The 20,745-nt window shown below is 49.9% G+C and overlaps 1 protein-coding gene across 8 annotated transcripts; it reads left to right on the top strand.

Moving 5' to 3' along the window:
• Positions 1 to 148: 148 nt before the first annotated feature.
• KLHL26 (kelch like family member 26) lies at positions 149 to 19,458 on the top strand. 8 transcript variants are annotated; one of them, XM_040537256.1, is made up of 6 exons: positions 258 to 326; positions 1,430 to 2,119; positions 2,213 to 2,358; positions 2,516 to 4,015; positions 11,961 to 12,143; positions 15,199 to 18,136. In XM_040537256.1, the coding sequence occupies exons 4-6, from the start codon at positions 3,921 to 3,923 to the stop codon at positions 16,778 to 16,780; spliced, it is 1,860 nt and encodes a 619-aa protein (XP_040393190.1). In that variant the 5' UTR covers positions 258 to 326; positions 1,430 to 2,119; positions 2,213 to 2,358; positions 2,516 to 3,920; the 3' UTR covers positions 16,781 to 18,136. The 8 variants fall into 8 exon arrangements, with proteins under 8 accessions (XP_040393193.1, XP_040393196.1, XP_040393195.1 ...); XM_040537258.1 differs by having other exon boundaries at positions 2,213 to 2,645; positions 2,731 to 4,015; XM_040537257.1 differs by having other exon boundaries at positions 2,213 to 4,015; positions 15,199 to 19,458.
• The last annotated feature ends 1,287 nt before the right edge of the window (positions 19,459 to 20,745 follow it).

The raw sequence follows: 20,745 nt of genomic DNA, 5'->3' as shown, positions 1-20,745 counted from the left end.
ACAACCCCCCGGGGCTCATGACAGGACCCCCGTGTCTGTGAGGCAGTGCCCGTCCCCAGACCCCCCCCCCACCCCCCCCACCCGCGGGGCCGTGACACCGCCGGCTCCCCTCGCCCTCGGGGGCTGTCACCGGCCCCGGTGGCGGCGGCTGCGGGGCGGCGCCAGGCCCGGCGGGAGCGGAGCAGCGCCCCGGGCCCCTCTCGCCGCTGCGCCTTTAACGCGGCGACTCCGCCGCCGCCGCCGCCTCCCAGCTCGGGGCCCGGCGGCGGCGCAGCGAAGATGGCGGAGTCCGGCGGGGCCGAGTTCGCCGCGGAGCGGCCGAGCAGGTGAGCGGGGCCCGGCCGCGGCCTAGGCCGGGGACCGGGCTCGGGGAGGCGGCGGGGCCCCGGGGGCCGGCGGGGCGGGGGCCGGGCCCGCTCCCGGTTGGGTCGCGGAGGCCGGTTGGAGGCCGGCCGGGCGGGGGCCGCTTCACCGCAGGGCTCCCTCCGGCGCCCACGACCGCCTCTTTTATTTTTTAATTCATGGTTTTTTTCACCTTCGGCCCCAGGGGTCTTGGCGAGGCGGAGTGCCCAGCCCGGCCTCCTGCATCTTCCACCCCAGGGAGGACCAGAGCGGGGCTCTCCGTCCTGTAATTGATGGTCGTAATGATAATAACGATAATAATAGTAATGATAATAATAATAATAATGACAACAATAACGCTTTCGCTGCTGGAGTTCACGAGGCTGAAGTTTGCGGGAGGCTTTGTATTTCTGTAAATTTGGGAACGTGGTTGTTACACATCGGTCCTGCTGGCATGCACAGCCACCGAGTTTTGTGGTGTTTCAGGCCCGTTCTGTAAAACCCCCTGTTTCTAACACAGCCCGCGGGGCCGGACGGTCCCGCAGAGCCACCGGTATCTGTCACACCCGTCACCGGTGGGGCGCGAGCTGCTGGGCACCCAGGTACCGCGGTGCTGGTGAAATAGGGCTCAAGGTGCTGGGCTCGGTGCCCCCCACATCAATGAGCCCTCAAGTTGGTGTCTGGGGCCAGAAGGCCGTCCTGGGTGGTACAGGTGCTCCCTGCACGCGGGGGATTTCGGTACCCAGCGCGTTGGTTTCCGTCGTCACCCAGAAGTTACCACGCTGGGCAGCGTTCAGAGAGCTGCTGGGTGCTGTGCCGTCAGCCCGTCGCTTAGCTTCAAAGCAGCGTTTCTCCTCAACTTGACTCTCCCCGAATCCACTCCCGAAATAACGTCACGCCGTGCTCGGGGAAGGAAGGCTCTTAGGCTCATTGTTCAGCACTGGAGAAGCCTGTCTCAATTCTCACCTTCTACATATATATATATATTTTTTTTCTAATGACTGCCTGTGTAAACTGGATGCCGAGCTGCCTTGGGCGTTTCATTTTCTCTCTCTGCACCTCTTTTTTTTCTTCCCTCTCCGAACAGGAACAGCGGCGCGTCTCGCACACAGGTGTTGGTAGGGCTCATTGCCTGGTGCTGGGAAGCGTCTCAGTGTGGGGCGTGTAGCAGTGAGAAATGGAAGTAATTTGTTTCAGGGCCGTGATAAATCACCCGGGCTGGAGCTGCGGCAGTTCTGTTCCCTGAGCTGGAGCTCCGTGGCGTTCTCTATCGCTGCGTGTTTGTTTTCTTTGATAATTTTAAATTAAAGCCTGGTGAGATCTGGATCCTGCTTCTCGTTGGTCGTTAAGTCTCCCATTTTAAAGGATGGATTTATCGGAGAGTAAATCCATCAGGGAGCCTGTGGGGAGAAACCTGATGGGGAACATTGGATACGCTGCATAGCCTGTATAGATCAGGAGGAGAATTTCAAGGGCATGCCCGACCAACTCGCGATTCCTTCTTAGCTGCTTCTGCTTCTGACTTTTCTGCACTTCCTGAGCGTTCGCTCTCTAGGGCAAAGGACGAAGTCCTCCCTCGCCGCTACACGCGCATGCCATCTCAGCGGTACTCAAGCAGCACGGGCAGAATTTCCATCTTTGGAATTGCGACCGCGTGGCTGCTGCTAGCTGCCCGCCAGCACGCTGGCTCCCCCAGAGCAGGAGAATGAGCTTGTCTGCTGGGGATCCCGTGCTTCTGTGATACGGAACGTGCTGTGCGAGACGGCGTGGACAAAAGGTTCTCTTCTTGCAAGTTGAAAAGCAAACTGCCCAAGTCTTCTATTTTGAAATAAATTTGCCTTTTTTTTTTTTTTTTCCTCCTTATGGATAGAGTTTCCTGAACTGCAAATGGGTTGCATGTTTTACTCCCAGCCCTCAGTATCGTGTGGAGGGAGTGATTCAGGCTACGTAATTACCCTGTGTGTAATGCTGTGCTCAGCGCTGCTCCCAAAGATGTGCTTTGAGCTTGGCGAGCAGGTAAGGACAGCAGAAATGGTGAAACCCATCGGTGCCCTCGGTAAGAGAAGCTGTCTGTGCTGCAGGCAGCGAGATGTGTGAACTCCGTGGCAGTGCTTGTAGAGCAGGGTCTCGCAAAGCGAGGTCCCACAAAGATCTAGGAAAAATACCTTTTCAGATGCTGCAGAGGATCTGTCGCAGAGGCCTTTAAGCAGGAATTAATAATCGGGGTGCCCAGACAAGCTGCTGAGGAGGGCTGTGTGTCTCTCGAACTTGGGATAATTTCTGGAGGGAAGGAAGGCAACCAGGTTGTATAAACACTTTTCAAAACCCTTGCTAATAGCGTTACACGCTGGCGTGTTTGCTGAAAGCAATCCCACCTGTCAAAACCAGGATGAATGGACGAGGGAGACCTGCAGGTCTTGCTTATCTGAAAGTACATGTGTCTCGGTTCACATCAAGAGAAAGTCAACCTGAACTCCCCTAACCTTACCGCTTCTGAAGAAAGCGGTGAGAGAGAGAGCAAACGTACAGGAGGACGGGGTAAAATGGCAACAGGGGAAGGAAGATAATGATAAGGGCTGTGAGCCTGCCTTGCTTTTGTGGTATTGAAACCTTATATAGCTTCAGTCTTCACTTAGGCTTTTTTTTTTTTCTTCTGAAATTGTTCAAAGTTTGGTTTTGTGTGTTTTTTGTGTTCTCTTCTCTGCCACATGGCAATTTTTAAACAGATTTAATTGTTAGATCTGGTAGACGCGGTGTAAATGTTTACACTCTAATTGAATCACTGTAAAAATAACTGCTGCTTTCTCTTTCAACATTGGAAGATTTCTGAGCTGGAGGCTTTATTTAACCAAAAGTAAACTTCAGTGATTTTTGAAAGGTTTTTCTCTTGTCCCCAAGTATTGCTTGATGTTAGCGGCTTTGAGAGGAAGAGCCTCGCATCACGGGATGATGGCTAAGGCGTCTCTTGTCGCTTGTATGGAAGATGAACACTGAACTTGCACAGAAATCAGTGTAGGTCAAGAAAGTCAAGAAAAGCTGTTGCATTTCTGGGCTCCTTGGGTTTTGTTGTTCAGGCGATGCAGTTAGGGTGGGTGGCACGAGGTGTGTGCGGAGCCAAACTGCCCGAGAAGCTGGAAAAGGTGCTGCTGTTTGGGACGGGCACACGCCTGCAGAAGGTAAGTGCAGGGGATTCAGGTAACGAGGGAAGCGGGCTACAAGCAGCCGTGGCGGTAAGAGGATTTGATCGTGGAACTGAACAGGAATTGGTGCTACAGTGCCAAGTGCTGGGGCAGCTGCTTGCATCTGCTGCAAAACGTGATTTCTACAGCTTGCCTTGAAGGGCTGGCCTGTGTTTCTTCCCCTGCCTGCTATTTCGTCACTTCACGTTGCTTTTGCTCGAGATCCCTGGCTGCTCAGGGGCAATAATCTGCAGGGAGGAGGTGCAGGGAGAGGAGGAACGGCGTGCTGCGGGTCACGACAGCGTGGCTGTTCTGCTCCCCGTGTGCCACAGCGCTACGGTTACATGCACAGTGGGTGCTGTCACGTTTGTTTCAACACTGCCCAGAGTCTGCAATCGGATGCTGCAGAAACAGGCTGAGACGAACACTTCTCCAGGAGCCTCGCGGTCCAGTTCTGAAGTTCTCCTAAATTTTTGCGTGGAGCCAAGGGATCGGTATGGTTCTGCGGGCTGGAGGAGGTCGCAGAGTGATTTACTTGGTGGGGGGAACTTTTTGCCCCGTAGGAGCAGCAAGCAGAGCTGAAATGGGCCATGCCTGGCGGGAACGTGACCCAGGCTTGGACGAGCCGGGAAGCTGAGACGGATTTTTGGCTGAAAGGGGCAACGACAGTGCCACGGACCAGCTCAGCCCCATCGTACGCTCCATTTCTGAACGCAAAATAATCGATAACACGAGGTAGACAGAAGGGCAGGGTGGGAATCGTCAGCCCAGCCGCGAAGCTGTGCTCGGGGCTGGACCGGGTGTCCCTTTTGGGGTGGCCTTGGTGGCTCTGCTGTGCATCCCGGCACCACTAGGTGCCTCTCGGCCTTTGCACAGCGGCTGCCACGGGTGCTGCTGGAGAGGTGCGTGGGGATGGCAGCGCGGGAAGCGCCCGCTGCGGCTTTTTGGGGCGAAACCAGCCGCGGCGGCGTGCTGCGGAAGGGTGGGTCTGCCTCCTGTCTTGCTCGTTTGGCATCGCCGCAGCTTTCCTTTTCCTCAACCCAGGGTTTGACCAAAAGGGCGTGGGGTGGGGGAAACGCAGAACGGTTTAGGGCAGTGCTGTCAGCAGTATCGAGCGTGTAAAGAGCCCGTACTTAGACGCATCCACTCGTGTGCCCACGGCATTTTACGGGGTATGAAATCCACCGTCCTTCTGGTGGTTCTGGTGCTGCTGCCTGAGCTCGGGAGCAGCCGACTTCGTTGGACCACTTACACGCTCTGGGTGATTTTTCTGTTTGCTCGGTTTGTTCCTGGCTCAGCGGGATTATTTTTGGGGCTGACGAGAGTATAATCACTGTAAAGTTTCGGGGGTAGCACCTTTCCATTCACAGTCATTGCAGAAATACAGGTTGGGTGTCCCTGCTTGGTCAGGGACCTCCCGAGGTCCCTCCCAACCTCATCCCTTCTGTAATCCCGCGGTGTCTCGGGCAGCACGGTGGCGGTCGCCACCCACGCTGAGATCCCCTGCGGCAGCTCCAGGTCCGGACACAGAGAGCAGGAGCAGCACATGGTGGTAAGTGGTCTCAGCCTAGCGTGGGGGGCACCTCGGGGAGCCCGCCGTGACCACCCCACAAACTGGGGCTCAGAGGGCTCTGTCTTGAGAGTCGCACTGTCTCCTTCAGACCCCAAATGAAGGGCACCAAACTGCTTTTCCCCTTTGTCCCTGCACCAGCATAAAGATGAACCTGGCTTTGTGACAGAAACATTTTAAGAATCTTGTTGGTTTTTTTTCTTTTTTTTTTTTCTTCTCAATTTGTCCCGGGTACAGCATGTACTGACCAGTCCCTCACGTTGAAGCTCCATGAGGTGGCACAGAGTTTAATGTGCTCAGATGTTTCGCCCTCCACTTTTTTGTTCCATGCTCCAACGCTCCGTTTTACCAGGCCAGCCAGCTTTTGACAGCCATCCAGTTTTATTAGTGCTTTTAGCAGAAACCAGAATCCCACCTCCTTTGGCTCGCGAACAGCCTAGCGATTGAAGTCTGGGCACAGAAGACATTCGTGTGTGTGCGGCTGCTGCGCCCAGTGCGCATCCAGCATGGAAAACAAGAGAAACAGAGATTCAGAAATGTGTCTGGGGGACAAAAAAAATAATATTTAAAAAAAAAAAAAAGTTGAAAAGACGCTTGCTTTAACTTGCTGCCCTGCGTTTGGGTTATAGGGGTTTCCTTGGCTCCAGCTTCGGGACAAGTAGGATGCGGGTAGGCAAGCAGTAGGTGGATCGGGAGGACCTGCTTCGGAAAGCACTTAGGAGTGAGGCATTAGGCACTTTCTGGCTTTTGTGAAATGCCTTTAATTGCTGCTTTCACTGCCTGCCGGGCTGAATCAGGCGTGGGCTGCCCTGCAGAGGGAGGGCGTGGGAGCCCAGCGGTGCCCGGTCCTGGCCCAGCATCGGGCACTCGACCTTCAGAGACCTCAGCTCCCTGTTTGTGGGATGGACGGGCGTGTCGCGTCCCCCTAACACAAAGCAAAAAGGTTGGGTTTTGTTCTTTTAGAAAAAAAAAAACCTTCTTGCAATTACTTGTTCTCCTTTCGCCGAGCATTAACTCTCCTTAAACTTTGAGACTCGAAGTTTAAAAGACAGAAGGTGAGGTTTTTCAAACTGCCACTGATTTTTCACTGTTCGACTTGAGACGTTTTGCAGAAGACCGTTTTCCCCAGAAAATATTACTCCTTCTAAACTTCAGACCCATTTATAATCTTTATTTGAGCGCTCCAAATTGCTAGGCGCTTCTAAATAGAGATATTAGTCTCAGGCTTTCTACTGGTATTTATTGCCTTGATGAAGGAGAGGGCGTCAGGAGAGGAAAGCGAGTGGAGGCAGAGGAGGGAAATAGGAGAAATTAAGAGAAGGAGGTGGAAAAGGGAACAAAGAAATCGATGAACTGATTTTTGCTCGCATATCTTTCCTAAGAATGTTTGCGCTTCTCCGGAAAACATCACCTTCATTCGACGCGTTAATATTTAATTAGGTGCTGATCATTAAGTGCTGATTGTCGTTGCTAATTTGACAGGCAAGCGATGGGAAAGGCTGTTCCTGGTGGGGTGCTGGTGACAGCCCTGCGTGCTGCTGGGGACGTAAGTGGGTTAACAGGGCAGGGATTTCTGAAGTCCCATCGCCTGGCAGCGAGGAATGTGCCTCGCACCCGAATTTCGGGTCCGCCACAAGAGGCTCGAAGGACGCCTCGGGGTGCCCCCTGCCACGGGGCTGCAACGGCCCCATGAAACAGCAAACCTGCAGCGACGGGCTGGCCTCTTTGCCCCAACGTAACGCTCGGCAGCGCGCGGTGCTGCGAGCTCATCTTCATCGCTTGGGCATGTGATGCGAAGCCTGAGGAGCTGAAATATTGCAGTAACCATGGCTACCGGTGACTTATCCGAGGGAGTTTGACTTTTGTTTTGATTTTAAGTGTCTTAATTGTAGTTTAAAAATCAGAACCTGAATGTGTTTTTTTCACTTCGGCATGAAGCGAAGGGCATTAAATGATTATTAAAATACCTATAATGCTGCCTTTCAAAGGCTCTTAAAGAAGGTCCTTAATATTCATACCATACGTGCTAAATAAAGTTACTCTTCAGCTTTGTAAGCTCTGCCGCTCTCGCCATAAAACGTTTTTTTGCAGGCTTGAGTGCTCAGAAGGTGCCTCGCTGGTTATTTTGCAATCCCGAGCCCTTTGTTTATGTGGCGCTGAGCGCTTTATGCATGCGAACACACACATGCTGCTGCTTTTCCTCCGGCCTCTTTTGTACCCCAGCCATGCCCCGCAGGGTCCTACCTTCAGAGCTTGTGTTTACTGGAGAGGCTGGCTGCTGGAAGTTTGCCCTGCTTAGAAATCTTGCCAACCCCCTCGAGTTTCTCCTGGATGAAGAATTACCAAGCACCACCTGCCCAGAGAGGGGGAAAACGTGGGTGGATATTAGCGAGGATGCTGAACTGGGATGCAGAGAGATGCTAGCACCAGAACTCTCTGCCCGTGCAAGGAGGACCACGGTATAAAAGGAGAGTAGCAAGAGGACTTGTGGAGCAAAAAACTTCTTTTCTCACTTAATTCGATCACTGAAATGTTTTCGTCTAGCCTGGTGTAATTCCCTCTGTTTGTACTTGTGCAGGAGTTGCAAACATGCTGAAATATGAACTCATGCTTGGTAAGCCTTTAATTCCAGCTTTGATGTTTTTAATCATCAGTACAGATTTGGTGAAAAAAAAAATAATGATTCATTAGCTTGAAATGCATCTTGGATTACACGCGGTGTGGTGGAGAACAGAGGAGGCAGAGATCGGGGACGGCTGTCCTGCGAGCAGACCTCGGATGAAGCCAAGGTCGTGTCGGTGGGTGTAACACGCCGTCGGGATGTTCTCTGTGTCTCATCTGAACCGGTTCTTGAAGTGTGGCCCTTAAATACCTCTCAGCCCATCAGCTTTAGAGGTCTTCTGGGTGTCCAGCCCCGTGTTCAGACGCCTCCTCGCTGCATCTGTTTCGGGTCAAAAACCAAGCAGTCCTCGCTCAGAAACGCGTCAGCTAGGAGTCCGGGCAGCATGCCTGGGGCAAGGATGAGCAGGTGGCCAAGCTCCTGCAATAGGCACAGCGGCAGGAGGAGAATTTCTGGGCTTGTTTGCCTTCCCTGCCTGCCTGCTGTCTGGCTGGAGCCACTCCCTTAACCCTTGCTTTCACCTTTCCCCAAGCCTGCGACGTGCGTGTGGATTCGGGTTGATTTTCCCCAAGCCGCGGCCGCGTGTACCATGCTGAGCTGTGCCCGGCGCTGACTGGAGGGGATTGAAAGCAATCTGGTTCAGAGCAGCAGCCTGGAGACAAATCCTCTATCCCATCAGCTGTACCCCAGCAGGCCCGTTCTGGAAATTGGGTGTCAGAGGTGGTAGCAGAGTCCTGGAGAGGGCTGCCCGAAATGCGCAGCCCTTCTGAATTGAATTCCGGCTTCCCCTCTGCTCGTGCTAGAGATGCAGTTATAGGAATATAAAGATGCCTTTCACTGCTGCGGCTATTTCCCTATGGAAAGTGGGATTTCTGTTCTGCTCAAGTCACCTGTATGCCAATATATTCACGGTAAAGGTCCCAATCACGTCGATGTTTTCAGATACCCTTGCAGGTCGCGGTGAGGCCCGTGGGATGTGCCAAGGAAGCGCTGCTTGATGGGGCCGTGACTTCACCTTTTATGCTTTTCCAGAGGAGAAATGACCGTGCTGTACGTCAGCGTGCTCGGCGCCCGCAGAAGCCTCCGCAAAAGCTCTGCCATCCTTTTGAGGGCAAAGATGGGGAAAAAAAAAAGAGGAAAATTCCAGAAGCTCGCCGGCCCTGCCTCCATCCGAAGCGGCCGGGGGCAGGAGCAGAATAAACGCTTTCTCGCTATGGTGTGATGAAAAGCTTTTATCTTGAAGGCACGTTCTGAACCCCTGAGAAGTAGATGCAACTCCGCTGAAGTTTGTCTGCAAGGCTGCTTCTGTACCAAATCGTTAAGCACCGAGTACACGACATATTCAGATCTCGCCTTAGATAGGGACGGCCTCACAAAGGCACTTTCAAACGTTCAAGGCTTCCTTTTGTGCTGTTTCAGGCTCTGCCATCCAACTGCTGCCTCTCTCCTCCCTCCGCCTGCGATGCAGCACGGAGCAAGGCCAGGCACAATGCGCGAGGCTGCCCCGTGGGGTGGCGGCGGGGCTGAGCCGAGCCTGCTTTTCTCTCCAAATCCCTCCTAACCCTGCTGCAAACACGGCTTGTTGCTGTTTGCTCACCTGTCTTCCCCCCGCTTTGTCTCTTGTGAAGTTTCCTACTTGATTTCTCAGGCTTTTTGAGAGTTTTATCGTGCTTCCAGCTCGCCTGTTTCCTCTAAAGATTCTCTTTTTTGTATTTTTCAGCCTGAAAAAACCTGGACATCATCAGTGTTTCTTGCACTGTTGGGTTTTGTTTTGTCTTTTTTTTTTCCCTGGAGGATTGTGTAATCATGGCATCCTTTTATTCCACACCTGTAAAAAGACACAGGGACAGGTACAGGGAGTTTTCCTGGGGCAGCTGCTCGCAATTACTATTGAAATGAGTCGCATGTGCAAACACTTTTATTCCTGCACAGAAATACCTCTGGCTCTTTTAAGCTTTGCTCTGGTTATTTACGGTGCCTGTAAAAGTTAATTGGGGAAAAGGCAAAACGAGGGGTGTTTGTTCAGGTCAAGCAGGTTGTTGGAAGAGGCACCCACACTGGGTTGTGCCATTTCTGTGGATAGAATGAAAGTGATCACCTCTGGTGAGTCCTCGGGCCAGCACAGCGAGGAGGATTATTTAAAACTGGTGTGACTAAAACATGGAAGAAGACCCCCATGAGAAGAATCCTGCAGGAGACGGAGTCTGATGAAGTTACGGTAAAGTCAGGAGCTGCCCTCTCCCAGGTGAGAGCTGGAGCTGCCTTGGTGTGTTTTACGTGTCCAGTCGGAGGCAAAATGGGTTTGCTTGGGGCGCGGTACCGTGTTCAGAGGCACGGTCCTTTCCTATGTGTGGTATTTCCTCCTCGCGACCCCAGCGAATTGCTCCGAAGGGGAGAATAAAATGAGTTTGACACGATGAATATTCATGTGCTCGCTCCCTCCAATCTCTTCCCTCCTTCGCCATGGGAAGAGCCGGAGCGCGTCGATGTTTCTTGGCTCTCGGAGTAATGGATAAGGGTCTTGTCAGCAACTGACTCGTTGCTAATCCTTTTTATTAGAGGAAGGATGTTGTAGCTGGACTCCGTTCTCCGTACTGAGACTTCAGTATGTTTTGACTTCAAGGTAGGGATTTCAGATGTGTGCTGCAGGAAGCACAGCTGACTAGTGTCAGTCATCCCAGCAGGACCCCGTACGAATTTTGGGGCGCCTTCCCAAGTCTCAGTTCTGAAGCAGGCTGCAAAAAACTTGATCTCGGCATCCCGCAGCATCCCAAAGCGCTCTGGAGCCGCTTGCACAAAGCGTTGGCTCTCCCAGTGCTCTGATGAACATCACAGACTTCCCCTAACTCGCCTCTTCTGTAAAGCTCGCAGGAAATTGCAGCCCGATAAGTTAGGCAAGTAGCAAGCCCCGTCCATTGTTCCTTATTGTTTGAGGGTTGTTTACATCCCCCGTTTTCTTATCCCATCTCTGACCTCGCCTACTTGTTTGGTCCATTGTGTGTGGCTGCTGTTGTTGTGCAGGTAGTGAACTTTTTGGGAGGGCTGTTAGCAGATCTGATTGTACAGCCCCTAGCACATCGGGACATAATCTGTATACTATTTTTTGGCTTTGTTGGTATGATCTACCTGAATAATAATGCCACCCTTTAAGCACAGCACTAAGTGCACTCCCGTTGTGGACTTGGGAGCAAATAATCCAGCCTTCCAGCTTCACGGTCACCTACTTGAGATTTTTTTTTAATGTCACACTTCCATAAAGTATTTCCTAAAATGTAGATAGAAACCCAAATACCAGGCTGCTTCTGAGAAGCTCAGACCCACCTCGAATACTGGTTCTTGTGCTTTTTCTTCCCAGAACACGGGATGTTGGCCCTGCGAAACAATGCAGAGTCAGATTCTGTTTGCAGGTGAATCCTACTGCCTCCTGTTGGTGCAAGCGACCCCCCATCGGGTGTGCAGGGCACCCCGTATCGCCCTGCTCAGGAAATCTCAGCATCACTGCAGTTATTTTCAGAGCAGCACGGAGTAGCTTGAGTCCTTTCTGCTTGCGCAGCAATGCTGCCGACGTTCACCTCCACTGACAAGTGCATCTGAGGCCAAGTGAATCTAAGAATGATGCTCTCTGCACCGAGGAACATGTGCGAGAGGCATTGGGAAAACCAAGGAAATATTTACACTGGGAGGGGACTGTTTACAGTGCAGTTCAAACAGTTGACGTTATTTAGAGCAGCCAGGGCTATGTAATATTTTGCTTTTTTTCTTCTCAGGAGGGCCAGGCGTAAGGAAAGGATCAAACAGGGCTAGCAGGGCCGTCCTTGGACGGTACGGAGCATCTAACAGCTGCACTTAGGATAGGTGCTGAGAAGAATAAGCAACTGTGATCCAGCCCCGTGGTTGAAGTCGAGGTCAGGGAGGACTCTGGGGCAGTGGCAGTGCGCGCACGCCGCTGTTCGGCGGGGAGGTTGGCCCCACTCGCTGAAGGTTGGATGGTCTCCGAAGCCCCCGTGTGCTGCGGCGTGGCAGGTTGTCAGTAATGGGAAAGTATAATTTGCAATTCTGGAAGTCTCTTTTGTACTGGGAGAAGGGAATGCAACCGAGGTACTGATGTCATGATGTTCCGTGTGGCTATCGAGCTGGGAATTTGCTTTCAAACTGCTTCGTGTTACAGTATCTCCCCCAGCATGCTTTGTAGGTATACCACATATTGTTTTAATTTAAAACCAGCCTGTCTCTCTTGTTCTGTTTTTAGCATGGCTGACAAGAACAGCACCCTGAAATGCACGTTCTCTGCTCCTGGCCACAGCACCACTCTACTGCAGGGACTGGCCTCGCTCCGAGCTCAGGCTCAGCTGCTTGATGTCATCCTCACTATAAATAATGAAGTGTTTCAGGTTCATAAAGTTGTCTTGGCTGCCTGCAGTGACTATTTCAGGTGAGAATCTGATAGGGAAGCAGGCATTTGTACCTTTCCCCTTGGTTTTTGTTTCCCCATCCTCTCCCACCCCAACCTCCCCACCACACCCCAACATCACGCCCACACACAACCCTCTGGAGGTCTGGTTTGCCCTGCAGATGTCGGTGGGATTACCCGTAGGTGTGTAGAGGCCTTGAGTCTGTCCCTCTGTGTTCAGGTGAGGTTGTTCTACTGCAGCTGCCGGTTCAAGCCCAGGTCTTGAAGCCACCTCGGCAGCTTTGCCTGCTGGAGGAATTGGGTTTTGCCCCGGAGCTGCTTCAGCTGCTTGGGAAGTGGCAGCGAGGGCTCTGGAATGGGTCATCCCATTGAACGACGGTGCCCGTTGGAAAAACGCTCACGTTAGCTTTAAATACCACCGGTCTGTCTCCAGTGCGTCATGCTCAGCTGTCGAAGGGTACGGAGCATTTTGTGTGTGTGTATTCCCAGCCCCCTGGGAAGGATCGACCCATCCTGTGTCACAGAAAGCTGGAGCACGGCGATGGGCTTTCTTAGCCAAATTAATGCGAGGTGAGCCAATGGCAGAGCGGGGAGTTCAGTCTTAAGCGAAAAATTGAGTTCATCTGTCTTTATTCAAGTCTTTTATAATGGTGCTCTGACTTGGAATTACTTCTTTTACTTAGGGATCTTTGCTGGCAGCAGCAGCTTCGTGGGAGGGGTGCGCTGGGGGCAGCAGGTACGGGGAAGGCTCAGATCAACAGGGAGCTTGGTGTGGGGCTTCTGGGCTTGAGGTCGTAGCAAGTAAGGGTGGAGAAGTCCCAGTCAACCGAGGTTGTAATCCCTTGACGTGTAGGTTCCTTCCTGACCTAGCAGGTAATCAGGAGCAAGGGACTCTTGGCTTCCTTCTCCTATTTCTTCGGCTGCTCTGATGGTGTCCGCCTTCCGTACACACTGCCTAGGCTCTTCCCTTCTCTCCCCCTACTCACTCCCCTCGGTAACATAAACCTTCCAAGCTTATCACTCTCCCTAACGGGCATGCAATTAATGATGGAGCTGATCTTCCACCAAATGCTAATAGCACTATTTGTATTCATAAATGCTGTATGCAGTGCCACTGCTAGTGTGTTTTCCCAGTTGAAGTATAATTGCTGTAGGTTTCTTGCTATAACTTCTGCGGTGTTAAGGTTGTCCCGGGGAACAATGGCAGAATAATCTAGCTTTGGAAAAGACTCTGTTTTTATGCAGAACGGGGAGGGAAAAGAGTGAATTTGAGGCATTTATGTAATCAGCATTTTAGAAATGTAACACTTTTTAAAGGAATTGCACTCTACTTGATGGTTTGTCTTCATCATGGCAACAGTAATGCTTTTCTTTGCTTGTGCACGTTGAGCTCCGTGCAGCTAATGCATGAGTACACATGTGTCTGCATCTCCTCTGGGGCAGGGGATCAGGGCAGCACGCTGTGCTGTGACATGGGATATGCAAGGGGATTTTAGCAGAATGCTCTCATCTGCTGTATGGACAAATAATTGCGAGCAGTGTTCCTGGTCACTTGGTTACAGAAAGCTGATTTCATATGCAGATATTTCCTTATTTAGGTCATTTAGCTTTTTTGTAGGTTTATGCTGGACGGCAGCAGTTCTTCTAGCCTGGTTTGGACAGGAAACTTGGAACTCCTGTCTTTTGACAGCGTTCCCAAGGTACTTCTCTGTTCCTGTGTTGATGCAGAAGAGGAGGGTCTGTTCATCATTTTCTCCCAGCAACCTTGGAGTCGCTGCAGCTTCCTGAGGCAGCTCTGACACTTTCTTCACAGCGAATTCACCTTTCAGATGCGCAAGAGTAGGTTATCAGTGGTGGGGGAAACTAAAATGTGCAGGCAGTTCAAAGCTCTTTGGTGTGACAGCCTTTGTAGGCTTGCTGTGATGTTTGTGCAGTGACACTGGATGGCGAAACCACGTGTCACTGTCCTTCAGCAACCCGGTTTGACTTTGCTTTCCCCAGCACTGCTCTGCTGCTCCTTGTCGAATACTACACACGGCGCAACCCTTTGCCCCCGAGCTACCAATATGTAACAGAAACTGCCGAAACTTAATGGAAACGCATAAAAAAAAATGTGCAGTTCTGTCCGCATCACGCCCACGGGCCCCGTGGCTGGGAAACGCAGCACCGCTCGAGAGGAGCGGTTTACGAGATGCCTGTGCGCAGCCCTCGGCGTGGTATGTGCTTCCTGTGGAATTTAGAAGCCTCCCAAGGAGGTGATCTAGGGCCTAATCTCAGCGTGGCCTGGTCAACTGATGTGCTTGCAGCTGTGCTGTAAGAAAATCTTTTTTTTTTTTTTTTTTTTTAAATTGCCTGCTAGCCCCCTGCCGTTGTACTGCAACATAACAGACGTTTTCTGAAGTGGTTGCAACTCCGCTTTTCTTAAGGGAATGAGCCTTGGAGGGGAGGTTCTGTTGTGATTACCAAAGCTGTTCATAAATTGTATTGCATCTGCAATATTGGAGCCACTTGATAGCTGGCCTACAGTGTAATGGGCTAACCGAAATCTTTTCCTAAAGGCCCTGCTGCACGCAAGCTCAGAGGCTCACTGACCTCTTTAACGTGGGTGTCTTTCCAAATAGTATTCTTTTATGCTCACAAATCCTTCATACTTAAAAAATATTAGGTAGTTAGGGGTATGGATACCAACCTACGCTGGTGCGGGTCCTGTTGTAGCCTTTGGTTGCTGCGTATCATGGATACGTTGGTCCAGCACGCAACACTCCCTGCTCTCATAGCTCTGCCTACTCCTCGATGCTTCGTCCTGTGAACCATCCTTATTTATGCTGCCAGTGACAGGGAGATCGAAAAACCTAGCTTTGATAGCTGAATGTTACTTCTTAGTGCATTGTTTATGCAAGCTTTACGTAATAATGACATACTCTTATTTCTCCTGGCTTTTAGAGATTTAGCCTTGGTTTATTTTTCCCCCTTATCCTTCCTAAGAGAATCAGTATGTTCAAAAAAAATCAGAAGTAATACATCATTTACGTGTGTTTAAATAGGAGGAAATTTTGTTTGTGTTCTTGACCTCCAGGGCAATGTTCACAGGCGGGATGAGAGAAGCCAGCCAAGATGTGATCGAACTGAAAGGTGTATCTGCAAAAGGACTGAAACACATAATAGACTTTGCGTACAGTGCTGAAGTGACTCTTGATCTTGACTGTATTCAGGATGTGCTGGGAGCTGCTGTCTTCCTCCAGATGGTGCCTGTCGTGGAGCTCTGCGAAGAATTTTTGAAGTCTGCCATGAGCGTAGAAACGTGTCTCAACATCGGGCAGATGGCCACCACCTTCAGCCTCGCATCCTTGAAGGAATCGGTCGATGCCTTCACCTTTCGGCATTTCCTCCAGATCTCCGAGGAGGAGGATTTCCTCCACCTGCCGCTGGAGCGCCTTGTTTTCTTCTTGCAGAGCAATAAGCTGAAAAGCTGCAGCGAGATAGACCTCTTCCGTGCTGCCGTCCGCTGGCTGCAGTACGACCCCGCGCGCCGTGCCAACGCCAGCCAGGTGCTCTGCCACATCCGCTTCCCGCTCATGAAGTCCTCGGAGCTGGTGGACAGCGTTCAGACCTTGGACATCATGGTGGAGGACGTCTTGTGCCGGCAGTATTTGCTGGAGGCCTTCAATTACCAGATCCTGCCCTTTCGCCAGCACGAGATGCAGTCCCCGCGCACCACCATCCGCTCGGACGTCCTGTCCCTCGTCACCTTCGGCGGCACCCCCTACACTGACAACGACCGCACCGTGAGCTGCAAGGTGTACTACCTGCCCGATGCCAACGTGCGCCAGTTCAAGGAGCTGACGGAGATGGAGGTGGGCAGCAGCCACTCCTGCGTGGCCGTGCTCGACAACTTCGTCTACATCGTTGGAGGGCAGCACCTGCAGTACCGGAGCGGCGAGGGAGCGGTCGATATCTGCTACAGGTACGATCCGCACCTGAACCAGTGGCTGCGCATCCAGGCCATGCAGGAGAGCAGGATCCAGTTCCAGCTGAACGTCCTTCACGGCATGGTGTACGCCACCGGCGGGAGGAACCGCTCGGGGAGCTTGGCCTCCGTAGAGAAGTATTGCCCCAAAAATAACGAGTGGACTTACGTGTGCTCCCTGAAGCGCAGGACGTGGGGGCACGCTGGAGCCACGGTAGGAGACAAATTGTACATCTCGGGTGGGTACGGGATTTCGGTGGAAGACAAAAAAGCCCTGCACTGTTACGACCCGGCCGTGGATCAGTGGGAGTTTAAAACCCCAATGAACGAACCCAGAGTCCTGCATGCCATGGTGAGTGCAAATAATAGGATTTATGCTCTGGGAGGCCGCATGGACCACGTTGACCGTTGTTTCGATGTTTTGGCTGTGGAATATTACGTGCCTGAAACAGACCAATGGACAACGGTGAGCCCTATGCGTGCGGGTCAGTCGGAAGCTGGCTGTTGTTTACTAGAAAAAAAGATTTATATCGTAGGAGGGTACAATTGGCATCTGAACAATGTTACGAGCATTGTGCAGGTGTACAACACAGAAACTGATGAATGGGAAAGAGACCTACATTTTCCAGAATCTTTCGCTGGGATAGCATGTGCTCCCGTGATACTGCCACAGGTAACGACCCAGAGATAACTACACGTGACTGCGTCGGCCTGCGAAATCACCCCGTGTTGCATGTTACCAGGATGCCGTGTTGTTTCTTTGTTGTTTGCAAATGGTATTGTGCATTTTGTGGGTGAGGGAAAGAGAAAAATAGCTTGCGTTCCCTCCTCCATAAAGTCCCTCCTCCTCTCGTGTAGTGTTCTGGCAAGCGTGCTTCATCAGAAGCACTTGTCAGCTAGTTAGACTTAACAGATGTTACAGCTGGAAAAAGCTTTTCTCTTTTTTTTTTTCATTTTCTGAAAGCTGGGGGGGGGTGAGTGCATTTTGCCAACTTTCCATATTTTGAACAATGTTACACGCTGCAAACACTGACAGCTCAGGAGTAACTAAGTACTGTGGTATGTTTAAAAGAGTTCAGGTGTGATTTTTATCAATCGCTCCAAACATCATCGTTATGTCAATCTGTTGTTTTCTAGCAAACAAAAACCAAAACCTGTATAACATACTGACCTCCAGAAGCAATAAAGGGACAGTGGGAGCTAGAAGAGCTCAGGTGCTTGGATTATGAAAGCATATTCTTGCTTTTCAAAGGTGACTCGCTTTCTTTCCCCCCTCCAAACGGGGGAATGCTTATCCCTGCACACCTCTGGTCTCTGTTGGTTCTTCGTTGTTTGGATCACACTGCACTTCCAGATCCCCTCCTCACCCCCTCCAGGCAGCAGCATGATATTCCTGTCCAGAAATTCTCCCGTAATTGGGGCGTCCGCAGTCTGCAGCACAAAAGCCATGTTGATAACTTGATTACGTGTAAATGGGCATGATTTTTTAGAACTGCCAACGACTCGGTTGGCTTCACTGGCAATAAGAGCTCAGCAGCCGTTCATCCAGGCTGAAGCAGGGAGCACCCAGGGTTTCTGTTCTGGGGCCCCGCTGCCTTCGCCTTTCGGATCGCTCCACCTGCACACATCATCCAAACTCTCTTTGCACAGTAAAGGAGGTGGGTGCTACTTGCTCACGTGCTTGAAGGTTTTCTCCCTTGACTTGTAAATAAGATTCTGGGTATCATAATATGATGGAAGTCTAAGTGGAATGTGTTTTGTTGCCAGTGAGTATTTTAAATTAAGAGATTCTTGTTAAGGTGGCTCTGTCATTTTTGTAAAATCTGTGTTTACTGCACAGAATACTGTTACTTCCTGAACTTTCCTTTCCTCCAAGCCATTTTTCTAATTAATTTGGCTGATTAATGAACTGAAAGTTTCTCCTTTTATCAGGTATTCTGTTTCAAGGGCTTTGTTTTGTACTTGTATAAGTTTGATTTTGATGTATGCAGCCTTCTTTTTAGAGACACTGTTGCATTCTGCTGTTAAATAAATGCTCTGCTGTAACCTTTAGAGACAATATATAATGTCTGTTTTGCTGATGAATCATTCATCAGGTCTGTGTAAAGCATGAACTCCGTACCTCAGATTCACTGAAAGATATTTTTCTCTAATAATTAAATCAAAGCACCTTTGGGTATGATACGGTGAGGGCACATGCTCCTCAGTTAAGCTCTCCATTCTAAATTTTAGTTAAAATGGTGCATAGTTTCATCTGTTTCTATCTATTTGCTGGTTTGCCAATAATAAATTGATGAAAAGTGCTTGTTGTTGTATAGTATGCTGAAGTCAAGTGGGCAAGCTCTGCTTTCTAGCTCTTACGCAGATAATTTACTCCATTCTCTGTTCATTTGGACTGGCATAGAAGCTAGAAACACTGAAAAACGGTCTTGGCAGATAACAAGCAGATTTTGAAAGGATGAAATGTAACTCAATACGAGCTTCAAAGTTACAGACTTTTTTTTAATGCTTGCATATGCTTATGAAAAGGCTACTTTCTTAGCTTAGTAATAAATGGAAGGTTACTTGCTTTCCTAGTTGCAGAACACGATTAATCTTCATGTGAGTGAGCCGTTCCCCCATTGTTGCCTCCCTAAAATACTCAAGGATTCTTCCCTGTTTTATTTAAGCCCTCCTACCAATAGTATTTCTATGGCAGCAATTGCTGGTTTGTGTCTTCTCTAATAACAGAATTTTTCTGAACGTGCAGCTTTCGTGCTCACAGGCCACACCGCAGCAGATGACTGGAGAACCCATGTGATGACCGTAGCTGGCATCTCTTCAGAAGGAACTTGGGCTTTTTTGTTTTTCACTCCAAGCTTCTAAGGTACGTGTGCGTGTGGTGGGGAGGGAGAGGATTAAAGGGGGAAAAAAAAAAAAGAAAAATCCTTGGAAAAATGAAAAAGCGTGTTTGGTCTCGCTTTTAGTGTCAGCCTTGCAAAAACAAACATAACCTCTGTATTCATTCACATTGGAATGGTGGCTTTGTAGACCAAGGATACACAAAGCCATTCAGAAACTGTATTTAATAAGCAAACCAACTGTTGCCTGCTATGCAGCAAACTTGCCTGCACTCCCATTCCCTGGAACTGCAGAGCAGGTGCTGGGAAAGGTTTCCAGATCCTCTCAGTGAGACCTACAACGAAGCGCTGCTGTGCACCACCTTGTTACTGGAATGTTCTTTTCATGGCAATATAAAATAATTATTTTTCATAACGTGAGCTAGACGTATTCTAACTGTTCTAAATTTAGCAGAGACAGGCTGAAGTATTTGTGAAAGTGCGTATCATCCATATTGATAATAAAGTTTGTTTTACTCCTTTGAAGTACATAGCTGTGGCTCTGAGCCATTCTATACATAACCATTATTCTGAAAATAAACTGGTTTGATTCTTCGTATTGAAGCAACTTGACAGCTAGATCAGGGTCTTCATAAATATCCGAGTGATCGTGCTGTGTGGCTGGGTCGGAGAAAATGCTTTAGAGGATGCCCTGCATGAGAAGCAAGTGGACTGGGCTCCGCTCTTCCTCAAGAATGAACCAAGCCAGATAAATGTTTGATTGCACTCAGAGCCATTTATTAGTCTCAGAGCAGCAATAAATGTTATCAGGGTAAACCTGATTTGGTACATTTTAAAGTACCCTTGAACAGATGGGGAACAGTAAAAGCACAGCGTCATTAGTTCTAGGTATTTGCAGAGTATGCATGTCCCATTAGGGACTCCTGTCAGGGCCGGGATAATAGCTTCTGTCTTCTCTGATGTTTTATGGGCCTGAAATTGTACTTAAAACTATAAAGGAAGAAAGCACTAGAACTCTTGGCAGGGTGCAGAACAGCTAGAGATTGGGAATGTCTGCATCCTATTAATGGTGTCGTTGACCCTTTTCCAGAGGGTCTGTCGGCTCAGCAATCCGACTGTCATTTCTCCCTATCCTAGAACCTTGCTAATTCGTGCAGACGCGTCCTTGCTGTTGTCTGGAGGTCTTGGAAGTTTACTACCCGCAGAAAATTTCATTTCTTTGATTTACAATGAACGAGGACACTCCCACTAGCTCTCGGTAGCCTGGTGCTGATGTAAAATGATGCTATGCAACAGAACTGCACAGGACCTCTTGTAAGCCACATCAAACCTATTCAGATGTTTCCACTTCAACGTCTGTGATAAGGTCTGTAGTTGCTGAAAGTCTGCAAACTTCAGGGACATTTATCATGCTATGATTATTGAAGCCAGACTACTGTCAGAATAAATAAAACATGTTTCCCAGTGCAACTCTAATTATGATTTTTAGCCAGTTGTGTAATGTGCAGAACTTTATTTACAATAAATCTTCCAGTTGCTTGCATAAATGAATGAGATTTCATCACTTGTGACTTAAGGACCAGGAAAAGTTAATGTGGTTGAATAAATTTACAGTCTAGTCTGGGTGTGTTGGCATGTCAGGCGAGTGAGGGAGCAGAGCTGGCTAGCAGTGCCTTCCTAGGAGGGCTCAGCTATCTTGAATTTCACCTGGGAGCATGTATATAATATTATAACGTGTATAGTTTCTCACTTAAAGTTATTTTTTGCAGAGACAGCTTAGATTCCACTCTGCATTTTAATACTGAGTAGGCACAGT

This window comes from Cygnus olor, chromosome 26 (genome assembly GCF_009769625.2).
Source record: "Cygnus olor isolate bCygOlo1 chromosome 26, bCygOlo1.pri.v2, whole genome shotgun sequence".
NCBI lineage: Eukaryota > Metazoa > Chordata > Aves > Anseriformes > Anatidae > Cygnus > Cygnus olor.
This window is presented reverse-complemented; position numbering and strand designations above follow the sequence as displayed.